Source organism: Mya arenaria, chromosome 15 (assembly GCF_026914265.1).
Source record: "Mya arenaria isolate MELC-2E11 chromosome 15, ASM2691426v1".
NCBI classification, from domain to species: Eukaryota; Metazoa; Mollusca; class Bivalvia; order Myida; family Myidae; genus Mya; species Mya arenaria.
In genome coordinates this window covers 54,658,994-54,683,131 of record NC_069136.1, presented here as the reverse complement: position 1 = coordinate 54,683,131, position 24,138 = coordinate 54,658,994, and the positions used below count along the sequence as shown (strand labels likewise).

Genomic DNA, 24,138 nt, shown 5'->3' with positions numbered 1-24,138 from the left:
CTCAAATCTCCTCAAATCTCCTTGATTGAAAAAACAAATACTTAAGTTCACAATCTTTGAATCCCACAGTTATTACAAGTCAAAACATACTTTATTATAATAAAGTTCATAGTACCAAAGAACTTATAAACTGTACAGCTATAACATTCAATCATGTATCTAAATTGCAACATTACAAACTCAAATATAGCTCTTTACATCTATAAGCTGTAGCACTATACCTTAAAACTGTGTCCAATGTAACAAGTCATTCTGAATTTACTATTTGTGGAAGCATGCATCTTATTCATTAGCTATACTGTAACAACAATGAACCAGTTTTTGTAAGGCCTATTCTTTCATGTATAATGTAAAGTCTATTCTCACTATACCTATAACTTACTTCTAAGTATATCTTTATAAGATGAACACCATAACCTTTATACCACAACTATCAAATCAGAGCTAGATTGACACTAAAATTCCTAACATAGATGTTATGCCTGTAAATCTTCTGTAAAACTCAATGATTTATATCTATATAGTTTACGTTTATATTTCAAACGCTAAGAAATATGCTGTTATTACATTAATCATATACAAAGGACTATTACAATGTTGATTCCTGTCAACAATACAAATCATGTTAGTAAACAATCATACACAAGTCTAACAATGAATTTTCAAAATAATGGATTTATCAAGTTCACTTATACTGAATGTAAAATGTCAGTTCTAAACATGTCTATCAATCGGTCAAGTAGATAATGCATATAAAACCTAATTATTTTGATACATATTTTACACAAAACATTTTTAATTAAATGTTATTCGTCAATGAAATGCAATGTCAAGTTGTCTTTACAAAATATTGTGAATTGTGTATATATGTATAACGTCTTAAACAATTAAGACAAAAGATTGATTAATTATTAATGCTATTAATAAACAAAACTAAGACATCAATAAAAGTACATTCTTCTGAAATAGTCTTCTCTGTGTTGCCATCTCCTGGTGCAGTTGAACTATTTTCATGAACATTTCTATAACATTTTCCTAATTTAAATGTGAATTTGTGTTCACCGAATGCACTAGGATTATTATACCTCTTTAAACAGTGCATTCTTTTAGACATTAAATTTCTCATTATTGTGAACTAATGTTCACAAAGAAATGCACGAGGATTATTTTTCCTCTTAAACACAGTGCATTCTTAGTTAATATCATGTTATGCACCTAACACTTTATTCAATAAGGATTCTGTTTATTGTTATCACACTTAAATGTTAGTTGTAATGTTGTTGTTTTTGCGAACAACTGTTTAACATAGCGCAATATCGGTACGAAGTTAATATTTTGTTTCTTTGAGTAAACACAAACGCGTGATGGGTCTCCTGAATGTTATTTTCCCGACCTGCACCTCTGCCATTCTCACGTGACCATCGCGACCTACGAACACCTCAGTAACGCGTCCTAGCATCCATTGGCCCCGTGGGAGTGTAGTTTCCACGACTAAAACTACGTCTCCTACTTTGAAGTCTCGTCTCTCTCTTGACGCCATTTCTTTCGACCCCCAAGCACTGGCAAATACTCCTTGATCCATCTGACCCAAAACTGCTTCATAAGTTCTTGTATATAGCGCCATCTTTTCCTGATATCAAAGCGTGTCCACAACATATGGTGCAAACTTTCCACCTGCTTGCCCATGCAAGAAGTGGTTGGGTGTCAACACTGTATCATCCGCTGGATTTGAACTTTGGTATGTTAACGGACGACTATTTACAAGATCCTCAGCTCCAACAAACGCTGACATTAGTTCTTCGTCTGTAACTTCAGCTTTCACAAGTATATGGTAAATAGCTCTCTTCGCACACTTTACCATTGATTCATGAACTTCACCAAAATGTGGCGCATGTGGTGGTATGAAATGCCATGTCACTTTCTGATTTGCTCCTTTTCTGATTATCTTCTGTTTGTCTAATTGATTATACAAGTCCTTGAGTTCACGAGCACATCCAACAAAGTTCAACCCATTGTCAGAGACCATTGTCCTAGGTAATCCTCTTCGACACACAAATCTGTAGAAGCAGTTTAAAAAGGTGTCCGTGTCCAATCCAAAGGCTATTTCAAAATGAACTGCTCTACATTCCATGCATGTGAACACACACAAATATCTTTTTTGCCTGCTTCTGCCTCTTCCCTGTTTTGTTAGGAACGGTCCAGCAAAGTCAACTGCTGTGTTTGTTAACGCTCTAGTTCTATTCTCTAATTTATACACAGGCAATGGTCCCATTATTTGATTTAATGACTTTGCTTTCCTCCGTTTACATTCAGCACATGTACTTTCCCAAGCGCGAATTTCTTCTCTAGCTGATAGTATCCAATAGTTGTTAGTAATTTCTGACAGTGTATGGTTAGTACCACTGTGGTTTGTTTTCTCATGATAATGTTTAACAATAAGTCTTGTTTTCTTGGTAGTATAATTGGGAATCTTGTGTTTTCAGGCAGAAATTCTGCGAACACCAGGCGATTATTACTTCGTATCACTCTCTCAGAGTCTAGCATTGGGTTCAATGGCAATAGTTTGCTATTCTTGGGTATTTCTGCTCCCTTTGATAAATTGTCATATTCAACTCTAAATATTTCAATCTGAGGACCGATCATAAGTCTGTTTTCTGCCAGCTGAATTTCTTGCACTGTCAGTTCTTGTGACATCCTGCGGTTTGATTTCTCGGTTTGACAATTTTCAATAAATCTTAGTGTCCAAGCAAGAATTCTACACAAATGCGTCCAGTCTGAATATCGCTTTGGGTCAAGTCTATTGATTTCCTTGTGTTCCTCCAAACAGGACATATATGTTTGAACATCAACTGTTGAACATTTGCTTTTCATTTCAACTTTTGCATTGTCATCTGGTTCAAATATTTTTTTTGGCCAGTTGGCTTCTTCATCTGTCAAAAAACTTGGTCCACTCCACCTGGATTCTGTTTGGTAGGCACATACCGCCACTGTTTTGCTGTGGTTGTTTCTTGTATGAAACCTATACGATTGGCAACACAACTTTTGAAGTTTCTACTGGCTCCATGTATCCACCATGATACATTCATGATATCAGACCAGAAAATAACGTTACTCATATCTATTTTCAGGGGTTTGCAAATTGCTTGTGTTAACTGTAGTCCCAACACTGAACCCATAAGCTCTAATCTGGGAACACTGACACTTTTCAAAGGTGCAACTCGACTTTTTGATGCTACAATTTTTATTTTGCTTTCATTTTGTTCAAATTGACTAGCATGTGTATACACCACTGCTCCATATGCTTCACTTGAAGCATCAACAAATGTGTGAATCTGATTTGTTTCTACGAAATCAATGTTTCTAGGCACTTTAACTTCTTTCAATAATTGCATCTCTGAAAACCACTCGACCATCTTCATGTTGAGTGCTTTGTTCAACTTTTCATCCCAATCTGAACCTTGTAACCAAATCTCCTGCAGAAGTATTTTGCCCCGAATGATGTATGGCGCGATAAATCCAAGGGGATCAAAAACTGAGGCAAGTTTACTGAGAAACAACCTTTTTGTGAATTCAGTTTCATTGTCAAAAATCTGACTGTTAAACGTGAAATAGTCATCTTCAGCATTCCAAAGCAGTCCTAATGTTTTCACTTCAGGTAATTCCGCTTTACTTAAGTGTATTTCAACAGCTCTCATCTCATGTGGAATTTCTGCTAACACTTTGGATGAATTTGATAGCCACATTCTAGGACACATTGAAGCTTTCTGCCATAATTCTAATAACTGTCTATACATTTCAATGGCTAGATCTTCACTTTCTACTGAATCCATGGTGTCATTCATATATGTGGACTTTATGATTCCTTCTGCTGCCATTGGAAACTCACTTTCAAATTTCTCTGCATTGTACTGACTGACAAACTGTGCCAAAAATGGTAAAACATTCATTCCAAAAGCCACACGATAGAACTGATATTCGTCTGGCTCGTCTATAGGGCGTTCTCTCCAGAGAAATCGCATGAACGGTCGGTCAGACTCTATAATGCCTACTTGCAAGTACATTTCTCTGATATCACACATAATTGCCACTTTCTGTCTGCTAAATCTGAGAAGAATATCAAAGAGATCATTCTGAAGCTTTGGACCCTGATGAATTGTGTCATTCAAGCTGATATTCTGATGTTTAGCTGATGCATCAAACACCATTCGTACTTTGGTTGATGCTTTTTCACGTCGAACAACTGAAAAATGTGGCAAAAACCACTTCTTTTCAGAATTTTCCGTTCAACCTTTGACACATAGCCTTTTAACTGATAATTTTCAATTATGTCCTTGTACTCCCTTTGCAAAATGGGTTCTCTTTGGAAACGCTTTTCTATATTTTGCAACCTTTACTGCCATGCAGTAATTATCTGGCAATTCCAGCTTATTGTTTTTCCACGGGATTGGAACCGTGTATCTGCACTCTTGTTTATCATAGACTATTTCACTTGACATACATATCTTCTGGCTTTTCTGGTCTATCAACGCATACAGATTCAGTTTCCCAGAAACGTTCTATACTGACACAATCACATTTGTTATGTACAAAGAATGTTGAGTTATTGCTTGATTGTTCATTTTCATTTACAGTACCCACACATGTTCAGCCAAGAGGAGTAAGTCGAGCAATGGGTTCGCCTCTTTTACCACTTACTTCAAACAACGATTGATGTAATTCAACATAATCAACTCCGATCAACATGTCAACTTTTCTATTTCTGTCAACTCTTGGAGATTCAATACCTTGTAAATGTTGCCAGTTTTTGCTATGTTTATTTCAATCAACTGTTTCTAACTTTCCAGTCACGTTTGTCATTGTTTTCGCTTGTAAGGGGATTCTGATGCTACAATTTTCACTTTGAAGCTCAAACTGTACTGCTATTGATCCAAAAGGGTCATGTCTGCTATTTAGTGTACTAACACTTGGTTTCTGCAGAATTCCAGTAATTCCAAGTTCTAATGCAATGTCGGTGTCAATGTACGTTGTTGTGCTGCCATCATCTAGCAATGCATTGACCCGTAGTATCTTGTTGCATAATATCACTGTTACTGTTCTAAGTGCTATGATGCTGTCTGTGCATTCTGTGTTTGCAAATACTTTTTCAAAACTTGACGCTTTTGGATTTAACACTGTTTTGTGCAACAACTGATGGTGCGTTTTCTTAAAGTCATTAATGCCACATGTTTTGGTGCGTCTGCATAACTTAGCAAAGTGATTGCTGCCTAAACACCGATAACAAAGTCCTAAATCCTTTGATTTTTGCCAACGTACACTCTCGGGTAGTTCTTTAAAAAATTTACATCCCCAAACACCATGCTCACTTGGCATAATTTACATCGCTTTTCTGTTTGATTGTTTGAATGATACACGCTGAAATCAGATTTTGGCTTTTCTTTTTGATGATGTCCTCGTACCGTTTCACTTGCAATGGTGTAGTATTCCGATTCTTTGTTCAGCCATAGTCTGAGAGTTTCAACAGATTCCTCTTGACTAGACTCATATATCCACCTATGATATCGTGTTAGCATTGTTACTGGCATTTTCTTTTGAAGCCTCAAATATAAAACACCATTACTTAAATCGGTCTCCCTTTCTGCTTCTTTGAGATTTATCACAGCAATATCCAAAAGATCAGCGAAATTCTCAATGCTCTTTGCATTTTCTTCCTTCGTAGGTGGGTATCTGTCAAGCTCTTCCAAATAACATGAAATCTGACGACGTTTACCGCCATAATTTCTTTCATAACTCGTTGCAGAATGTCATAAACATTCATCGGTTCTCAATGCTTTACCTGACAAATACTGTCGTAGCTGCAACAATTTATATTCTGCTGTTGCTAGAGCTCAATCAATACACGCCATAAATGCGGCTTTCCAAGATTCATATGTTAAATTGTCACCGTTATAAATTGGAATACTAACACGTTGGAACTGTTTATTCATGTCTTGTCAAATCTGTTTTGGTTTTAACTCGGGTGCCAATGTTTGCAAAGACTGAGACAATTTTAATATTTGAATAGCATCAAATACCTTTGCATTTGTTTCACTGCATACCTTGTCTAGAATTTCCATTTCACTTGTTGTGCATTATCACTATCACCAGCCACCGTGTAACACCTACATAATCGTTCCATAATTTCCATGGCCTTTTCTTGTGTCACTCCTAGATGTTCCTGTAATTCGCGAATTTCTTTCTGTCAAATTCTTCGTCAAGGACTCTCAAAATACGATTTTTACACTTAGTAAACGTCGACTTACATTTAGTTTTCGTTAACTTATACTCAATCAACTCTTCCTCCTCCGAAGACATCTTTGTCTCTTTTGAAGACATTATCCGAAATGAATGTCCGAATTACTATATTAAGATTTCACGAGGAACCTTTTTCCTATATACGCTGTATGCAACTCTGATAAACTATGTGATCAATCCGTCATGGAACCACGCTCTTCTACCAACAAGTTTTGTACTAAACGATTCCCGAAATGACCGTTTTTCTATCTTGATTTTGCAACAACCATGAGTTTCATGATGAGACAGACAACAGTTCTTCTAAAATCTAAAGTGCGGTTATAAACCACCAATATTCATAGCTCTTAAGTTTTATGGTAATGTAGCGTGCCGGGGCTAACTTTCAAATGGTTATATATAAGATTTTCCTCTTTGGCTACTTTGCCAAATAATTTGCACAAATGATTATTTAAAATGATTGGATCGTGAAAATAATTATCGTTCAATCAATGATAAATCAACAAAGTTTGGAATTTTTACAGTTTTCATAGACGCACATATTAAATTATCTAACTTTTCCTATATCCCTAGCTTTTCACTTAAAAACTGTACTTAATAGTATTATGTCAATGTATGGTAAGGACTTTTGAGTTTACTTTCATTACTTCTATTGTTAAGGAGGCGCTTTTCTATTTAATACTCTCTGGTTCGCAGTTTATACCATACTTATATCTATATTGATATAGATAGTTCAGTATAAACCCCTAGGGAATTACCATGTATATTTGCCGATAGGACAAATAGTGTTTAACCCCTATTGGAGACAATAAATAAAGTACACCTTGTCTTATCAAGTTGTTGCTCTCGCAGAAGCCAGCACAAGAATGAATAAAACCCGCTGGTTTGCTGTATTTATACCCACGATATCACGTGACCACATTGGACGGTCCTAACCAGTTGGAATAGTCCATTTTCAACGTTAAGTCTTTTTCATAGGGTGTTTCGCCTTATATTTTCATATTTTCAGAAAACAACATTTTTACAATAAATCGCTGTTCGCATCATGATTATTATTATTCAACCATCTTATTTCAATTTACGATCAAGTTGTACTATTAGCTGTTGTTTTTATTGAGAAATTCACTCTCTAAACTAATTTCATACCCCATATTAAAAGTTTAGCATTGAGTGTATAACAAATATATAAATAATCCAAATACTATTTGTTTATGACCACTTACTATTTCCTTTAGCCTCCTATTCTTCCGAAACGTATTTTGCCAATGAAATAATAACTTTTAAGATGATTGAAATATAGCGGGTTTCCTAACTATTCAAAATGAAAGTGAAAGTGTACAATAGCAAAATCCTACGCCTTACTGTAAAAGCAGCAGACAACAGTTTAACAACGTATCGCTCGGCCCAACTTCGCTACATTGATACATTAAACATATTGTCTTCAGAACAGTGTTTTATAAAACAGGTTTCCATAGAAACGATTTTTGAGAATAACATAAATTCTAAAATTCTTTATTGAACTGCAAGTGTATGATTATATTTCATATCTTATATTGAACATAAATATTGAAAATAACAATGTTCATGATTAGATTCACAGACAAACCATAATGCACATCAAAATATAATCAACAACATATGTTTTCATGTGTTGCTATGGCAACCAATTGCATAAATACAGAAACATTTGTTGACGTTTTTGTTTTCTAAACATTAACGATCCAATATTGGATGCTATTTTAATAATAAGAAACTAGAATAATTATTTTCAAAGGAAAATCATGTATTCAATTCCATAGCAAGCACATAATTTCTTCTTAGTAATAAATCAATATTGACAAAATTGGTACATTTCAAGCCCCTATACAGGTGAAACTTGTGCACATTGTGTTTAATGTTACTTTAGAAAACACATCTTGATGTACTCATCATTGGTTTTAAAAGTAATTATTTAAAAAGATACACATCAAACTATTCAATAGTAACAAGATGAGTGAGTTTCTTTGATGCTGGTAACTTTTTTAAATTACGCGAATGTTACACGAGAATCGTACGAATACAGGGTAGATGGCCTTTCAAGTTAAAGTTGAATTTAATTTGAGTAATTATGTTTGATTGACATGAAGCCGATTCGTGTTGACTTTTAAAAAAAGAAAGAATACTAATTACCCTTTGATTGTGTTTTTCTTGCATGGCTCTAAACAACTTTTAATAAACACTTTAATTACTTCTTAAGGTGTTACAAACATTTATCATTTTAGGACATTCTAACATCACACTTTAATTTAAATGTCGTTTCATCCCAAAACATTTTTTTTTCTTTCGCGCATTTTATATCAAATGAAAGGTAATTTAATAAGCTTGACATCGGTTTATAAATTGTAAAAAATTCATGTTTAAAGTTAAATGAATGATGATTTTCGTTAGACATCTTCTGTTGTTTAAACCTACACTTGCGGTCAAATATTGCCGACTTTCATTTAACGACTCATTTTTAACTCGCCGGTTCAACGCATTAGTGCATATCACATCAAATGAAGGATCCTTTATCCAGGTGTATATTGGTGTATGAATTGTAAAATTCCGATGTTTAGTCAGAATTAAACAATGTTATAGAAAATTTAGAATGTGACGTAAAATGGCTACCATTCCATTATAGAACCAGATGTTATCAAACAACTAAAGAACTGTAAAAATGGGAAATCAAGTGGCTACGACAACATTAACTATGAACATTTGAAATATGGCGGCGAGGTAATCATAAAGACACTGACAATATTTTTCCAAACTATGTTGAAATTCCATTTTGTTCCAAAAGAATTAAAACGAGGAGTAATAACCACTGTTTTCAAAGGTGGAAATAAAAATAAAACAGACCCTAATAGTTATCGAGCAATTTCCTTATGTTCAACTATCCTTAAACTATTTGAAAAAGTATTATTATACAAGTTAGACGAGTTAGGTGGGCCAACGATAAATTCTCTTCAAGGCGGCTTCCAAAAGAAGTACAGCTGTACGATGACGTCATTTATGTTGAGAGAAAGCATCCTCTTCGCACGTGAAAAGCAGCCATAAATATCTAACAATATTCGAAATGTTTAAAAACATCCAAAGCTGTGTTAGAACTCAAAAATGCTCTTCACAGTGGATTGACATTCAACAAGGAACGAGGCAGGGTCAATGTATAAGCCCGATGTTATATCTTGTCTATATCAATGACCTTATGAACAACTTATTAACCGATAAACGGTGCCTTAAAATAAATAATGCGAGTTTTTGTTGCCCAACATCTGCTGATGATATGATTCTTTTATCGCTTAGTAAAGATGGCCTGCAGCATTTGATTAACATATGTTACAACAATTCAGTCAATGAAAACTACACATACAATGCACAAAAATGCAGCGTTGTGGTGTTTAATGAGAACATAATAGAAAATAATCGCCGACAATGGAAACTGGATCGCGAAATCGTTAAAGAGGAAACCGGCTTTATCCACCTAGGAGTGTATTGTGACAAAACTGTATCGATTGATCGAAATATCAACGACGCTTGTAATAAAATAAGGAAAACGTATTTCAGCCTATCTGACTGTGGTGTGCTCAATCCAATTTCTATAAAACATCTATATGAAATCATAGTTTTAAGTAAAGGACTATTCGGATGTGAGCTATGGTCGTCGATGTCGGAAACACACAGATCATCTCTAGAAACCGTACACCGACAATGCATTAAAGCTATGCAGTGTTTACCGAAATCCACAAAAACCGACTTTGCTTTATCATCTTTAGGCCTAATTCCTATTGAAAATGAAATCGATAAAAGGAAACTGTGTCACTCATCAAACCACAAGAGTGTGAAGAATCTATTCAATTTTCGACTTGTACAATACATTAAAAGACCACAAAACATACAGGGCTTTTTCCCAGATATATTCAAAATTCTTGGAAAGTATGAATTACATGAACATTTGAAGACATATATTGAAAGCGGACAATTTCCTGAACTGTCGATATGGAAAAGCCGTGTCAGAACATCAATAAGACAATACGTTTCGAATGATTTCTATCGAAGACTATCAATTGATGAAACAATGTCCGATTTTATCATCATACAAAGTGAAATCGCTCCATGTATATCTTGGAAATTTGCACAACTATACAGAGAATACTTACCGTACTGCCACTCAGTTGTGTTTCTGCTAAGTAAACTTTTTTCTAAACCGTACGTGTATATTTGCCCACATTGTAAAATGCAAACTGAATCCATCGGGCACCATATACTTTTCTTTTGCATCAATAATGATAGTATTCGACACTTACTTTGGCGTAAACTGCATTCTTTGTTAGGAAATGAAATGTTCACTAGCTTTTGTAAGCTAAGCTTACGAAAGCAAATTGTCGCGATTTATTCCGGTTTTACATACTTAAATCTTACCGATGAATTACGGGTATCTCTGTATAAGGTCATTACAAGATATTCGCATTTACTTGTTAAACCGTGTGTGTTCCTAAACAGATTTAGGACATTACATTCACGCAGCATTCAACTGTGTCAATTTTGCGCCTGATTGTCAGAATTCTTACTCATCAACAATATTTATCATAAATTATTATCAATTATGTGTGAGCCAAACATTTGTCTAATTTCTTTCGCTTTCGTCTCAATTAGACAACATGAAATTGGCACGTTTTCTTTGTGAACAAAAATAAAAAAAATAAAAAAATAAATAATAATACACTGTCTAATCATTTTCGCTTTCGGCTGAATTAGGCATTAGGCTATTGGCATTAAAAATATTTATAATTTTAGAAAATCATAATTTGCACTTGAGTTATGCCATATGTAGTAATAATGGCAACACGAATTAACTATCGCAATTATTTTCCTTTAATCTATATATGTATTGTTTAATCATAAGTACTTGTACACACATGTAAATTTATTTACTTATAGACATTGGAATTATATTATCATTGCCTTATAAATCACATGTAATTAAGTCATACAACTATGCTCCATGTATATATGTACATACTCGATCACACTTATAGATATGTATATGTATATGTATTATGTAATGCCATGTTCAATCTCTTCTTCGAAGGAGGAAATAAAGAATTATCTATCTATCTTTCTTCATTAGTGCATTTATGTCGAATGAATGGTAATTTATTCAGTTTTATATCGATGTATAAACTGATAAAATCTCATGTTTAAAACTAAATAAATTATGATTTTCGTTAGACCTCTCCTGGTTTTTAAACCTGCACTGGCGGTCAAATATTGACGACTTTCATTTAACGCATCTGTTTAACTCGCCGTTTTAACGCCAAGTATTTTTTTGTTAGCGCATATTATATCAAAGTAAAGGTAATTTATTCAGCTTTATATCGGTGTATAAATTGTAAAAATTTTAAGTTTAAATACTTAAGTAATGACCATTATTGTGAAGGCATACACATTTCACTCCATACCGCATCGCTGTAAATCTTTAAGCGCGCGCTGATATCGATCGAATCATTGTTATCAGTGATAAAATCAACCGAAGACCGCATTTTCAGACTGACTTATGCTGTATAGCTTGGTTTCCTTGATTTGTCAATTACATGATTTGGATATAATCTTGTGATGTTATGTAAATGTCGTTAAGAGTTTTACAAGTGAATGAGTAAATAAAGTAGAATTGTGATTGAAAAGCGATACAAAGGAGAATATTTCAAGCTGTGTAATAAAATAATAATATTAAAAATGATTGCACATCTAAAGTTTAATTGTGGATTTACAATTCGTGCACAAGTTGTTGAGAAATTTCTACAATATAATTTCGTTTAGGTGTATTTGTTCATTTGAGCGTACATGTATACATCATACATGCATGTACTTATAGCAGCCTGGAAAAACTTGCAGTAAACTAGATAAGGCAGGTATATAGAACTTTATGATTAACATCATCTCAGTAAAATAACTGTTATTGTGAATGAAAACATGGCAGTTGTTACAACATTTTAACATGCATAAGTATGTTTGTACATTAAATTTGATTTTTTATACTAATATATCTAGAAGTTTGTCAGGGTACCAGATCTACATAGTTAAAATATATCTATAACAGACAAGTTTTTATTTCAACATTACCATGTACATTTACTGTGTACTTTAATAAGAGTGCTTTATGACAAAACATTTACTTAAATAAAAAAGGAATTTAGATAAGATTCCCAAATTGCACTAAAGTAACTAGCCAATGCACTTTGTAGAATTATGATTTTGCAGATGCGATTAAATGTTAATTATATTCCTGTACATATAACATAGTAAACATTTAAAGAAAAAGCAATATTTCATCACATTACAAATTCAGATACCATACATAAGGATAGAACAAGTCAAGTTTCACGAGAATTGATTGAATAGCTACACGTTTGTTAAAGATGAGACATTGTACATATAGTATGCAGTTTCTAGTTTGATATAGTAACATTGTTTGAAGTAATAGATAAATAGTTGTGTAAATTCTTATTATTAAAAACTAAATAAATGTTTTTTTGTACGTGTCTAAATGTAAACAATGATTTCAACACACAAGTTCATTATGCATAAATAAGGGTTTCCTGGATGGGTAGAGCCTTTAAATAGTTTATATCCGGTATCCGCCCATTTACTTTTTTTTCGGAGGTCAGAATTAAGAATAGAAGCAACATCATCAGGAATATCAACAACCAAGGATAGACTGGTGTCGTCAGCGAAATAACTAATTGACGCATCTATATCACGAACTTTGTCGTTAATGTATACGACAAAGATCAGTGGACATAATATTGAACCTATGGGTACATCTGCTTTGATAGGACAAAGGGAATAAGTCGAACCTTGAAGTGTTACTCTTTGTTATCTATTTTGTAGGCAGCTACTAAGCCAAAGAAGCATATTTTCACGGACACCAATAGCATGTAATTTAGACAGAAGGCCTGAATGAATCTTTAGCACCTTCAAGGATATGTAAAGTGAGTAAAGGAATGGAATCGTAATTAGTGGTCGAACAAGGGATCACCACTGGGAAGTAAGCATCTAGTGTTTTTAGAAATACCAAGTCAATTATAGACAATGAGCTTTCTGTGAAATGAGTTGGCTCATCAATTCATTGAGTGAGACCATACTGTTGACACAATTTCAAAATTTTCGGATTAGCATTTAGAGGAGAAGCATTGATGATAAAGTCTCAAACAAGTTCGATGTTTGATAAACGAGTATTAAATTTATCATTGGCGACCCCATTTGGACTGGGGATTGCATAATCAGGTGTTGTTGAGAGATTTACTTCTGCTATTGCTGCTGTGGTGTACATTGATCAGGGACACTCCTGATATTGACTGGGTAGTATTTTGGCTTTTGTTTCATACTGCCACCGTTGTAGTGTTAATATTTTCATTGATACTAGCATTAGACATGTCTGTAACGGTTTCTTGGTTACCATTCTTAATACTGTCAATACTATCAGTCAAAACCAGACGCATGTCCTCATATTTGTCAAATGACTTATCACAAGACGAATAAACTTTTCTGGCAGCGGGTTCTCCTTGTTTGTCTTTCTGATTGCTCAAAGTCTAGATTCGGATGTTGGTTTGGGGTGGATTTGATTCCTTAACCAATTGGAAGAGTTTACTGCCTCACGTTTGCATCCGGAACTGGGTTTAATTGAGGTTTCTCCATGTTTTTAAGTGCGAGGGGTTAAAACGATTTGGTAACACCTAAAGCGGATCCAATTATCAATTTGTGGAGTAAGACTATGTAGCAAAATTATATTCCAAAAAATTCTTGTGCCTTTACAGACTGAAGAAGTGCTAATTTCGGTCCGATTGCATGTAAAGTAGAGATTGAAAACAATATAATGCATTTTTGGTCATTTCTTCAACTAGTGGATATCAGAAAGCAATACCATTACAAATATAGCCAAAGTTATATTTGTCAATCAGCCATCTAATTATCGCCAATTGCACGTTAAAATGACAAGGTAATCGTCGATCGGATACAATACATTTCCATTTCATTGTTATATGAAACTACAGTTGACCATTTTAATGCCTTAGTTTCTCTGAGAAACACATTATAAAGGTATCTGTGATTTAATCATGTTAAGTATCCCAATGACTCTATTTAAGTTTGCTTTCGGAAAGACGCATGCTTCTTGTTCTCGATTAAACATGTTCACATTCGTTAAAATCTTGCTCATAATGCATGATTTATATATTCTAATTAACACGCCAATCCGATTTTTTAAGCCAAAATTTTACATTTCTTACTTAATAGTATATATATATATAATGCTTACTGGTGAATTCAGATTGGTTCTTCAAGAACGGTGATTAATAATTCGAATTAACAACCGTGCAGGCATGGTGACGTCACGGGCACCTGACGGAGGATGGGGATGGGTAGTGTGCGCTGCGACATTCTTCATTGGTTTCATTACAGACGGGCTGTTATATTCATTCGGCGTCATCAATGTAGAGCTTCTTGAGTACTTCGGTTCGTCAAGGGGTAGTACGGCTTTCATTGCATCAATATGCACAAGTATTACCTTTCTAATAGGTTAGTAAAATGCGTATCTATACGGGCATGATTAATGTGCTTATAGTGTCGACATTTATTTTTTATTATGAGCTTACGTACTCAGTCAGTTAATTATCCAAGCTCGTTTTATAAACCCCCTCGAACTTCTTCGAATGTAACTGCACGGACAAGCTTTGTTTCTTTGATATAAAGACTAGGGCTTGGACTCATTCCGAACATTGGGCTAACTAGCGTGCTGGCAATCATACGGAATATAAACTAGTTAATTTTGATACCTACATTCAGGTCCAATCGTGTCAATGCTTGTCAACAAATTTGGATGCAGATCGGTTGCAATATCCGGGGCCTTGATAACATCTGCCAGTCATCTCATCAGTGTGTTTGCTTCAAGTTTGCAGTTCTTGTATTTCTCATTAGGATTTCTTAACGGTGAGTACTTTCCCAAAGAAGGTTTGAAAACAGAATGCCCCTTTTTGAGTTATGGTATAAGTTTTATTATAAAAGATAATGCTATGTAAACTAGGCTTTGTAATCTTTGACTACTGAGCTTAACTCTTTAGTTGTCATCGTTTTATTAATATGATATTTCGTCAAACGTTTTGTTTATTGTTACTATTTGTTTCTAGGAATTGGCTACGGGCTTATCTACCTACCATCGATTGTTTGTGTAGCGTCGTACTTTGACAAACGACGAGCACTTGCAACAGGAATAGGAGTCAGCGGTTCTGGAATAGGAACTTTCGTATTTAGCCCAGTTACAAGTCTACTTGTTCAGAAATACGCTTGGCAAGGGGCAATTTTAGTGCATGCTGGACTGCTTCTTAACTGCATCGCCTGTAGTCTTGTGCTTTTACCTCTGGAGAAACGAGAGACTGATAACGAAAAGAAATCTGAACAGGAAACTGCAGTAAATAGGCGTGCACATATCGAAAAAAGCCAACCTAGCAACGACGCTTTTATCGAACTACGGCCAAAGAGTCCGACAATAAAGACATTCTGTGATCATACCTCAAACATATCCACTGACATAATTGTTACCCTACCTGAAAAACAAGGCCTTTTAGAGCAAAATGACTACAATGGTCACATTTGTACGACCAAGAAAACCAGTACTGATCTGTCAATAAATGACAAGGGGAAATCCACGTGTTCATGGACTCATCCGATCTTACGATGTATTGCCAGTTTTAGGCGACATTTTGATTTTGGTATATTTAAGCTTGTGCCTTTTAATCTGTTTATGGTATCATCATTCTTGAAGAATCTCGGATATTATGTTCCATATATATACCTTCCAGACACCGCCATAGAATTTGGTAAGTTGTATAATTTAATATAAATGCATAAAGAATAAATATAGTTTCATTGATCAAACGTTTAAAGAACGTACATTGAGTATCGTTTGTAATTTTCAGGTATTGACGAACTGGAAGCTGCCTGGCTTCTCTCGATAGTTGGTATTACCAACACGGTTGCACGTGTCCTGTTTGGCTTCCTGTCGGACCGGAAGTGGGTCAATCGGCTCTTTTTATGCAACACGGCTCTTGTTATCTGCGGCTGTTCCACTGTGGTTGCATCCTTTATGACGTCCTTCTGGTCTCTTGTCGTATACTCGGCCTTATTTTGAGCGTTCAGTGGTGCGTGTTTTTTCACAGAAATTGCAAAAGGATGGAACGGTGTAAATCCTTCATAAGTGCCGTTGAACTATGTATATTACCCTAAAATGCAAGATGTGATTTTTAAGCGTCAAAAGGATTTTCTTATAATGGAACTGCATTTTTCATTTTTGTTTTTCTATTTCTGTAAATACCCAACAGTTGTATAAACAAGAATTTATCTATTCGGGTTTTAAAGTAAAGATTGTGTCAAACTGGATTTTCATTTTCCAGGCGGAACTGTCTCACTCACCTCAGTATTACTGATAGATATTGTCGGCATTGAGAAGCTGTCAGACGCTTTTGGAATGATAAGCTTTAGCTCAGGAATAGCAGTGCTCGCCGGTCCACCGATAGCTGGTTTGTGTTATTCTGATAAAAAGTCAGACAAGTCATTTCCATGTAAACACACGAGCGTCAATGTGACAGATCATCGTAACCCTAAATACTTAAAAAAAATGTTAGGCTATTTACATGCTGACAAACAGATCATTTACATATTATATAGTCTTGAAAATTAGCACTTAAAAAGGATTATCAACAAACAAACATTCTTTTTTGAAAACAGTAAGTCGAATATAACATCCAAAAACAAACCTATACCCGATATCACCAAAATAAGCTATTGTGGACATGAGCATACATATCGGTTGGTTTCTACCCGTTGATAGCGATATATTAAGCAAATTATAAAAGAACTACATATGTATTTCCGATGTATTTGTCATTATTTTCCAGGTTGGCTTTACGACATCTCAGGAAGTTACTTGGTTCCTTACGTTGGGGCAGGCGTAACTATAGCAGCAAGTGGCGCCATCTTATGTATTATTCCTTTAGTTGAAAAAGAGTCTGCTTTAAAGTAGCAATACACACAACAATATTCCGGTGTTATGTGAGTTCTGACAAACTGTTTTATTAAAAATATTATCATTACAATATTTGTTTTATATTATAAAGATTGATCATATTCGTTATTGATCATATTCTTACTGAAAGGTGTGCTAGTTGATAAATGCATTATTTATATCATGTATGGTATGACGATGTATGCAGTTTTAATCGGTTTCATGTTTATAAATAAATCCCAAAACATATTTATAAGAACATACCAGTAACAGTTACATTAGAACAACATTGAATATTATATAAATATTGCATGGCTTCCAGTGTGACAGTACATATTGTCAACATGAGGGAAATACTGTTACCCGAGGCCTCGAGTTCTGTAATTATTTCAGTAACAATAGATCTAAAAATGTAACAAAAGACACAACATGTATTGATAATAACAGATTGTACAACAAATCAGCATATTCACTGACATAAATTTTAAAACAAAATATCATTTAAACAATAACCACATTTAATAAGAATAGTTAAAGCTGCACTCTTACAGATTGACCGTTTTGACCGTTTTTTTTGTCTTAGAATGAGGCATTTTATGCGTAAATGTATTGAAACTAATGATACAAGATTGCTGATGAAATATCAGATTCCAGTTCTTCATATTGGCGATCGAAAATTGATGTTTTATGGCTAAAAGTTCTACTGAAGCTTTAAGAAAAATGTAATTTTGGCGGTTTTCCAAATAAATGAGATCTGTTCTATTGTGAGGTATCTTATATCACTGCATTTAAGGCATTGCTACCAAAACCAGCTGATTCTGAAATAAAAACTAAAAAAAGAGAGTAAAAACTGTCACTTTGTGAGAGTGCAGTTTAAATTCCTGTTTTCACACAGTATATGGTATTTATGTGAAAATAGCGATTTAATAATACACAGCAGTCAAAAGTGGAAACAACAAATCACAATTATTTGTCCGTTTTGACTGGAAACTTGAAAGTTGAAACTGTTTTAAGTTACCATTAAAATAAATAGGTCAACACTGACAGGCTTATCTTTCATGGAAATGGAATTGAACATTTCAGTTGTTCATATGAGGCGTTACATTATAGTATGCCTGTTCACCAACCCTATAAGGGATGTTTATTATCTGAGGCGATCCAGGAACGATATGTACATTATTCGTGCTGTTGTCGACACTTACATTAGTGGTTACAAACGATGGATCCAGAACACCACAGGTTGTCATGTCAGCTTCTGATGTAGGAATGGGAAGGCTTGCTTCTGAAAAGTCATTTTTAGCTGAAAGTATTTGATCAAGATCAGACAATTCGGGAACAATATCTGACGTCACGGGAGCACTTCTGCGCCAAGAAATGCAATGCTTAGCGCATCCAACATCTCTCGCTTTGTACCCTCAGTCAGCCTGGATGCATAGCTTTCGATTGATGTTTCTGATTTGTGGCCAGTTACTCTGATGATTTGCCTTGCTTCGAATGCTGCTATATCAAGTGCGGAAATGGATGTAGCCCTTATACAGTGGTTTGGGTATTTTTGCGACAGAGCTGCAGTGTTCGATATCTGACCCATCAAAACACCAAGTAAGTTTTCCCCAAGTCATCAGTTTTGTTGAAACTGTCTCGTGGCCACTGCCACTTCATCGAGGTCTGGACGAAGTCTACTCATATACCGTTTGAAGTTCTTCACTGGACACAAATCACTTGGCCGGGTATACATTCTTGCTTCACCATTGTGTCATCAGGTGTTGAATCAACACTGAAAATGCAAACACATATTGTCAGTTGAAAAAATGTGTAATGCCTCACGAATACCATTTTACTTTAACACAATGTCATATATATATTGTGTGACGTCATGGCTTAATGAGTTTTACTGAAGTTGACGACATTCCGTTAACTTTGTCTTTTATATTTGAACTGATCTTTTAAATTGACGCTGACAATTTTTATAAAGTGTTATTCTATTTCCACACTAATATTGAACAAATTGATCATTTGAAAGTTATTGGATTAGCAGATTCTAATTTGATAAATAAATAAAAAGAGTTATTTTCTCACCCATGGTTTTTGTCAGCCTCGTCCATAATCTGGCGGACATATTCTCGTCCGGAAGAATGCACCTCCACCGCAAATGTAGTCTTCTTCATCTCCCTGAGGTTTTCCCGTCCTCGTCGACAAGGATAATACATGATGTCAAACAAAACCTAGCATTGAAAATAAATAGTGTACTGTCAGGGCAAGTTTTCATGCAACTTCATTGTATTGTAGAAATGATATCGTTCAGACTAGATATAATAAATGTTCTAGAAAAGGGCTATACAGGGTGAGGAATCACGTGACTTCAACGGGGTTCTTGCATGTGTCACCACGGTTCAAAACCGATGTTAACAAGCAAGAAAGTGACAGCAATTTATAAATAACTTTTTTGAGAGAAAAGATAAGAAAACATTTCTTAGCCTATTAAACACTATGCTATTATATGCTTCTACAAATTTTAAATATTTTGGATTTGCTTGTATTTTAACGATGGAATCCTTGCCCAAAATTTCGAATCGATGGGATTTTGTAGAACGTTGCAACTCTGTGTGCGCCGTGAGTCTTTGTTTTGTATACATACCTTAGTAATTAGTAATATTTAAGAACTCATGCATGTGTTAAAATGCTAATTTTACTCATTTCATTCATTAAACGAATTGTTTTGTAAAATTTATTTTAGTTCTTTTAATGAATATCGATATTGAAAGAAGTGCTGTTGTTAACGTGGATTTTATATTTGCTGTTGTTAACGTGATATCTTCTCATAACATGCTTATTTTATTTAATAAGTAATTTCAACTACTCACTCAACTGTGGCGATAATGCATTCAACATTGAACTATTATTCCAAATGACATTTCTTTCATGAAATGAATATAAATCCATCCATTTGATCGATTTTAAAATGTTAAATTTACATTCTAGGTAGGCCGTCATGGTGATACGTCTAAATTATCCATTGTCCCTCTGTAAGAGACGGGGTCAACGCTCATATGTTTCACTAAATGTTGAAAAAGATGGATAAATTCAATTGATGCAGTGTTGAGTACATTCAAATGGAAGACAAGATATACTCCAGCCAACTCCGTTCCATGTACATCCTCCGGTAAAAGAAAGTCAACAGTCAAGAAGTGATTGAACTACGTTTTAATGTACAATTAATCATTACACTATTGGATAGAAGAAATAATGATTTCATGTGTTGCTAGTTGGATCCATTTTATTTGTATATGACGTCATTATAAACTACTTATTTCTTATTCATGATATATGACAAACCCTTTGAGTGAAATGATTCAAAACGCCGCGTTCATAATGGAAAAAAATCAACCCGTTTTGGAAGTTATGGATGTAGTGGATGCAATAACAATTTCTTTGATATATGTTTGCATATTAGATAAGTAAAGTCGTGTTGTTGTTTACATAAATATAATCATATACCATTGTTGTTTGGCATGGCCTTCGAACAACTTTGAATACATTATACATCGGAAATGTGCACACAAATGACAAAACTATCTGTGTTTTTAAAATAGTTGTAGTTTTTGTTTCAAAAAGAAAACGTATAAAAGGCACTTTATTTTATCAGAATCTGAAAGTGAAAATAACCTGTTGTTGTTAAAACATTACTGTAATAAATAGTTACAGAACGTTTTTCACATAAATATTAGTGTAAATGCAAATAAAACAAAGGTAATATTTTTTTTTAAAAAGCTGAAACATTAGGCGAAATTTAATATTTTTGTATCAAAGACTTGAGTTAGAAATTGTGAATAAATTTTCCTATCTAGGAATAAAATTAACACTGGTGGGTCATTTAGCACAACGTTTGACAATTGGTCAGGACAAGCAATGAAGACGTTTTACAAGCATAATTTAGACCTAGTTAAATTTCCTGGTATAGCAACATGCCATTATTTATCTTTGTTTGATAAATACATATATCTTGGTTTAATATATGGTTGTGAAGTTTTGGGTCTACAAGATAGCATTAAGTTAGAAATAGTTTATTCCAAGTTCTGTAAAGAAATACTGGGTGTTAAAACCCACAATGAGAACAGTTTTGTGTATAGAGAACTTGGTAGAATACCATACTAGAATACAAATTATAGGAATAGTAAATGTGATTAATTATTTGTTAAAGATTTCACAATGTGATGATATTAAATATGTTAAAGCTGCACTCTCACAGATAAACCGTTTTTACAACTTTTTTTATTTTTTTGTGTTGGAATTTTTGCGTAAATATCTGCAAACCAATGATAAAAGATTGCTGACATAAGATCAGATCGTAGATTTTCATATTTCCGTTCGAAAGTTAATGTTTAATGGCTTAAACCGTTACTTACGGTTTAAGAAAAATGGATAATTTTTAAAACATCAATATTTGAACATAAATATAAAAATCTGCGATCTGATTTTTGTCAGCAGTCTTATATAACTGGTTTCCATGCATTTTCGAAAATAATGGCTCGTTCGAAGACAAAAATAAAAAAGGTGGTCAAAACGTTTAATCTGTGAGAGTGCAGCTTTAAAGCTGTTTAAAACAAATCGTATAGAGATTTAGAAAGATTGCCAATTGTTAGTTATTATAGATATATTACAATCACTAGGATTTTATGATGCGTGGTTATTTCAAAGTGTTGGTTATTTTAATATATATTTATATGTGAACTGAAACAGAGACCAAAATGCATATGTACAAAAATGGTTTGCTGAATTTATTCATTCATCTAGAGCCAAAACGTTTGTATTGTTCGCAGACTGTAAGTTACAGCCATTTTTATGTGTTGTTAATATAGATAAATTTAGGAAAGCATTGACGTGCGAGATTGAGGCCGGTAGATGGCACAAACCTACTCCTATATCTGAATATGAAAGGAAAAGTCAACTTTGCAATAAAATAGTAGATGAATTTGATTACTTTTTGAATGTACTTAGGTTATTTAAAATGACATTACATACAAATAGACCAAATATAACCAAATTTGTTGAACTCTTACAAATACCAATAAGACTATTCAAAGGAAATTAGCAATGTTTATCCACAACACGTTTTAATTGAGAGTCCCTGTTGTATTCATAATGATGTAAATGATGTTAAATAACTCATTTAAATGATCTGTGTAACCACTGTCACCTCACTATGGTTATATTTATGTGTACTGTCTATGTTAATTTTGTGTTTCGAAAGTACCTTGTTAGTAAAGATAAGTACACGTGTATTAATATGTTTTGTAACCTACGATCTATCGACGAAGTGCATTTAATTATATTATTATATTTACATCCGAACTGGATTTTCTGAACGATAAAAATTGAGTTCATTTTGCATGAACTGGTCGACCTTTCGTGACCTTTGTAGGCGGAGATTGGCAACAAAGCAAGTCTCTACTTCACTGCTAAATATAGCATGGCACATGTGCTGTTGAATGCCTGCTTGTTTACATTTTTATTTTGATGTTCTACGAAAAATTTAAATAGAAGACATTATTTTCTAGAAATTTCATTTGGAAAATGCATTACTTTGCATTTGATAATAAAAGAACACGCATTGAACAAATAATAAAAAAAACAAGTTAAAATTGACACAGTTTTTACTACGGTTCGTCTGCAACAACTGTCAAATCGAACATGGCTGATGATTTATATGAGTTTGGCGATTTCTTTCTAGGACAAATGTATGATCCATTATCGGATTCAGACAATTATTTTCTTTCAACGATATAATTAGTCGATATCTTCGTCTACATTTAAATACATGAAAAGATTGGAGACTGCCAAGGTGTGATGTATTTTCGCGAGTTCGAACAAACGTCTTAATATTGACAATTCGAGAAGACTAGCACATCACAACACTTCAACACTTTGCGAAAGTTAAAAGACAAAAAAAAACACGCTATAATTACCTTGAACTGGAAGTTATCCATTAAATCAACATGAACACATTTTAAATGCCCACTCACATGGGTCATGCATATGTAAAACTTCAGTTAAAATGTTGAAAATTATCTTGATTAAAATGAACATATTACAACAAAAATCATAATAACTCTCCACATATTCTACAGAAACTACCAAATGATTAAAAAAATTCTTTGATTATTTATTTATTTCTGTTAATAACTTATGGACTATTTATTATGCGGAGGATAATAAGAATGCATAGCTAAAATACCAAGGGCGACAAGTGCTCTTACCATTTACATTCGCTCTTTACGTTTTGTTCCCCTTTGTTGTAATCAAAGACTTATTCTCAAACAGACTAAGGTCGAAAAAACATAACAAATAAAAAGGGAAAATGTAAATATAAGTATTGATTCTTATTTTTTGTGCGTTCATGCAGTATGAACGCTCGGCCGCGATTTTGCATATTTTGCATAAACCGCGCTAGCGGTTTTTGCAAAATATGCAAAATCGCGGCCGAGCGTTCATACTGCATGAACGCACAAATAATAAGAATCAATCCTTAAATGAATAACATTGATGTATGTTCATGGGCCTATGGCCTTGATGCATTTGAATAAACTATGAAACTTTATTATCACAACTCGAGGCTTGTGATTCCACTTTAGGTGTCTGGTTGGTGATATTTTCTTCTGTGGCATTAAAGCTGCACTCTCACAGATATACCATTTTTACAACTTTTTTTTATTTTTTTGTCATGGAAAAACAAAATTGTGCGTGAATATCTGCAAACCTATGATATAAGATTGCTGACA

At 34.0% G+C, this 24,138-nt stretch overlaps 1 protein-coding gene across 1 annotated transcript; it reads left to right on the top strand.

Moving 5' to 3' along the window:
• Window positions 1–11,878: 11,878 nt before the first annotated feature.
• On the top strand, window positions 11,879–18,149 carry LOC128220240 (monocarboxylate transporter 12-like). The gene is made up of 8 exons (XM_052928547.1): window positions 11,879–12,215; window positions 13,195–13,351; window positions 14,633–14,880; window positions 15,148–15,291; window positions 15,489–16,178; window positions 16,278–16,499; window positions 16,752–16,877; window positions 17,256–18,149. The coding sequence occupies exons 3-6, from the start codon at window positions 14,685–14,687 to the stop codon at window positions 16,487–16,489; spliced, it is 1,242 nt and encodes a 413-aa protein (XP_052784507.1). The 5' UTR covers window positions 11,879–12,215; window positions 13,195–13,351; window positions 14,633–14,684; the 3' UTR covers window positions 16,490–16,499; window positions 16,752–16,877; window positions 17,256–18,149.
• The last annotated feature ends 5,989 nt before the right edge of the window (window positions 18,150–24,138 follow it).